A 4,169-nucleotide genomic window follows, 5' to 3' on the forward strand; every position below is an offset into this window, starting at 1 on the left:
CCCAATATTATACTGACAATATTATATTGGTTGTCGTTAAGCTCCTGCACTTATGAACTAATCATTAGGAATGCTAGGAATTGTATGAACTATTTGATTAGGGAGAAGCCATCTAGAATGGTACTTTAGAGAGTGGCATTAACAATGATGATTTGAATGTTGAATTCCTAAAATGTATGAGAGTGGATGAGATGAAATTGACCCCCAACAACATATTCATTCATATAATCCATTGAAAGTGTTTATCTTTAGTCTTTGCCATTGATCAAACTTCATGCATACATGTTTAGTTTTTCGTCTTGCATAATATAATCCAAATATTTCGTTTGTAAGTCCTAGCTAATCAACAAATCACATAACTAAACTAGGCCGTGAGTCCTTTGGGAAGAACGATACTTGGTCTTACCAAGTTTATTACTTGAACGATTCGGTCATACTTGCCGATTGTGAAACAAGTTTGTGACATCATATTTTGGTGCTTACAAATTTGTCCATCAATTATAAAGAATCAATTTAATACATGAGAGCTTCAAAGGATTACGATGGTTCCCCAACAACAATGAAGGTTTAGTTCACCATAATCATGGTGAAACTAGATGAAAAATAATGAAAGAATGAAGGATAGAACCCTAGAATTTGAAGAGTGGAGCTTGAGCATCCAAAATCCTCCTCCAAGGGGTGAAGAAAATGTATTATGCTTCGTTCCAGCCAAAGATGACTGACCTTGGTCGACTAAAACCTTATATATTATTCTAAAAGTTACAGAAAAGTGGCCCAAGGCCCATAAAAATGGCGCTCAGCGGTAACTACCGCTCAACGGTAAGTGCACGTTCTTCTATTTGATGCTCAGCTGCATTTTTACCCCTCAGCAGTGACTACAGGACCTCAAGAACATCGGTCAGCGGTAATTTCCGCTAAGCAGTACTTGTGTGTTCTCCTTTTGTGCACTTTTCACTTCCTTTTCTGATTCCAACTTCTTCCTACTTCACTTCTTTCATCCAATTCATCTTAAAACCTGCAAAAACAAGGAAAACCAAGCATAAAACCCATCCAACTCTCTTATTTCAAAAACATAAACAAAAGCATGATTCCAAGCTAGTTTCTAAGTCATAAAGGTTGTCTTTAAGGTCAATTTTAAGTATAAAAATAACAGTTTTTCAACATTTATCAGCGGGAGATTGAAAATTCATTAACTTTATCTTAGCGCGCGATACCCTCTTTTATTCTCAAACTCTTCTCGAACGAAGTTTGATGACCATCGCATGTAATCTTTCTTTCATTTGATACAAATGCATTTTATGTATGATTTTCGTTTTTTTTAACCGATTATTTTCGTACTTTTGTTCTTCATAGGCGCATATTGCTTTCTTTGTCATCGGTGACTCTTTATTCCAACGAATCCACCTTTTGAAGGTTAGTTTTCGTTTTCGTTTTGAAGAACTATTTTATTGAACTTGTTTGTTGTTTTTTTTTGTTGAACTTGTTTGTTGTTGTTTGGTTGAACTTTTTTGTTGTTGTTGTTTGATTGAACTTGTTTGTTGTTGGTTATTGTTATTTGTTGTTGATACACTACAGGAAAATTGTTAATTTCTGAAGGAATTATACCGACGGCCTCTGGGGCCTTCGGTAAAGATGAGTTACCGAAGGATGTATCGACGATCATGTAAGTGGTTAATTACGGAAGGCTTTTTGACTTTACCGAAGGACTACCACCGTCGGTATAAGCTTCGACCTAATTGAAATGAAAATTTGGGATTCCCCTCTCCCATTCTCCCAATTTTTCTTTTCGCAGAAGCTCTCCCCTAAATTTTCCTCTCTCACTTCACAACTGAAGGTTAACCCATTTTTTGCTGCAATTGGTGTGTCGACGTTAGGATAGTGACGATAAGGAGGGTGGTGGTTGACGAAATTAATGGTTCCGAGGGGGCTGGTCGAGGGTGGTGGTTGGTGTTGCGACGTGACGATGGTGTTCTGGCGACCTCACCACGGTGTGCTCTAAACTTAAAGGAACTTGGTCAACGGACTTCGTTGGAGGGGCCACTGTGGGATTCTATCGCCGTCGTGCTCTACAAAGGTTGCCATCATCTAGGGCTATCTTGGTTGAGGTAAGTTGTGCGTTTAGAAATTCGTTCTGAGTTTAATTGTTCTTCAATCTGTTTGATGTTCTTGTGGCAGTGTGTCTGATGTTGTTTGATTGAGATTGATTTTTGTATTTTGTAATTGAAATGAGGGGAAAGGCATTGGCATGCCAGTGAGAAGGTTAAAATAACCTTTGCCGTAGTTTAGGGAAAATAAAAGCAACCGAGTAGGTGAAGATTGAGTAGGTGAAGATTATAACTTACTAGTTTTTACTAATTTTTCTTGGGAACAAGTGGGATAGACTTCACCAGCACACCAATTGGCCAAGACAAAGCTCGAATGCTAACACAAACAGCCCATTGCTCCCAAGTCAATCTCTTAGTATTGGCTATCTTTTTTAGAAACTCAACCTTCACTAGCTGAAGAACAACAGTTAGGCTCACAATTACAATGAACAACCTATTCTTACCAAGTCCCTTAAATATGTTCTTCTTCTCCAGCTCCCTTGCATTTAACTCATTGAACAGTTGGCAGAGGACAAAAGAATTGAAGATAATTGTGTTCTTCACCTTCTCAGTAACATGAAAGATTGATCTTCCCCTGAATTCTAAAACCAGGTGTACCATAACCTGGTACAATGCCTGTGAAATCTGGTTCCTCCACATAAGTGTAGTTATCAGTGGCTCAACTCTACCTACAGGTTCCTCGGTGGCTAAAGCCAAAGCTCTCCTTTTCCACTTCAATGCCTTCTATTCCCTTGGAAAGTCCATTATCTACTTCTTTTAGAGCAGGTGCGTCATTTGTGGCATCACCTGTGATTGCCACCACATTACCCTTCTACTTTAATCATTGAACCATCAGAAGCTTGTCAAATGGAGATGATCTGGCCATGACCCTGATGTTGTCAATCTTATCCATTCTTTCCTCATGTACTGAGATTGTAAAGTATTTCAGAATCAAGAGTGTTATAAAATCAATAAAATGCTTTCCTTTTAAAAGAATTTAAAAAACCAAAGTGGTTACTAACTAAGATAATTGATTCTGTACTTTTGATGTGTCATTAATTATTTGAATTGTATGGCTGCAAAGCTTATGTTATTTTTAATTATATAAAAGTGTTTATTACAAATGAAGTTTGATATTGATTGAATGGTTTAAGAGTGTTGTTGAAGGAGGGTGGTTTGGGTGGTGGAGGAAGCAGAGTCTGGATTGTGGAAGGAGTAGCAGTGTGAAAAGGGTGAGTTTAGGGATGAGGAAGTGAGGGACAAAGGGAACAAAGGGTGTTAATTTATAGAGGAAAAAACACAGAAGAGAGAGGAAGAGCAGAGAGTCACACAGAGACACAAAGGACAAAAATAAAAACATAAATAAATAAATGTGAGAGAGAGAGTGGGGGGGGGGGGGGGACGTGCCCCTCTACCTTTCATTTTGCTTTTCTATTTTTTAAGGTACGTTATTTGTTCTTTCAACACTGAAATGTTGATTAGGATTCACATTTGCCACCAACTATACTTTGACATGATTGGTACATATATATTTATTCTACATTACATACAAGTATGTTTAGATATCACTCTTGAACTTTATGTCCAATTGAACAGAAACAAAACAAAGCAATTTGGTAAGAAACTAATCTGGTTTAAGAGAGAAGAAAACAAGGAAAAATGTGTATGGGGAGGGTAGAGTGGGAATAGAAGTGGTTCTAATGGGAGAGAAGAGGAGAGGAATAATTAAATGTGGGCTTTCAGTTTAGGGTGTGGAAAATGATTACGGGCTAGGCCGTCCCAAGATAATTAATGATGGTTTGGATTGGGTCCAAAACCACCATCACCAGCCTTCCTTACCCCCTCACCCCTATCATGAATTACTCTTGTTTTATTTATGCACCGGTTGTTCTACTTTGAGGTCTCCATAATTTAGAGTTTCGTTTGTGTAATTTTCATGTGTTGGGAAGTGTTGGCAGTAATCATTGTTCTTGCCGTAATCATGAGAAAGGATATGAGTGAGATGTCCAAAACCAAAACTAGCTGCCTTAGCTCATGTGTTAATTTGCATGCTTTGTTTTTATATGGTTGAGAGAGTGCTTTAAC

At 37.9% G+C, this 4,169-nt stretch overlaps 1 protein-coding gene across 1 annotated transcript; it reads right to left on the reverse strand.

Moving 5' to 3' along the window:
• Window positions 1-2,351: 2,351 nt before the first annotated feature.
• LOC128194401 (putative calcium-transporting ATPase 13, plasma membrane-type) lies at window positions 2,352-2,744 on the reverse strand. The gene has a single exon (XM_052869989.1). The coding sequence runs from the start codon at window positions 2,742-2,744 to the stop codon at window positions 2,352-2,354; it is 393 nt and encodes a 130-aa protein (XP_052725949.1).
• Between the last annotated feature and the right edge of the window lie 1,425 nt (window positions 2,745-4,169).

This window comes from Vigna angularis, chromosome 10 (assembly GCF_016808095.1).
Source record: "Vigna angularis cultivar LongXiaoDou No.4 chromosome 10, ASM1680809v1, whole genome shotgun sequence".
Taxonomy (NCBI): Eukaryota; Viridiplantae; Streptophyta; class Magnoliopsida; order Fabales; family Fabaceae; genus Vigna; species Vigna angularis.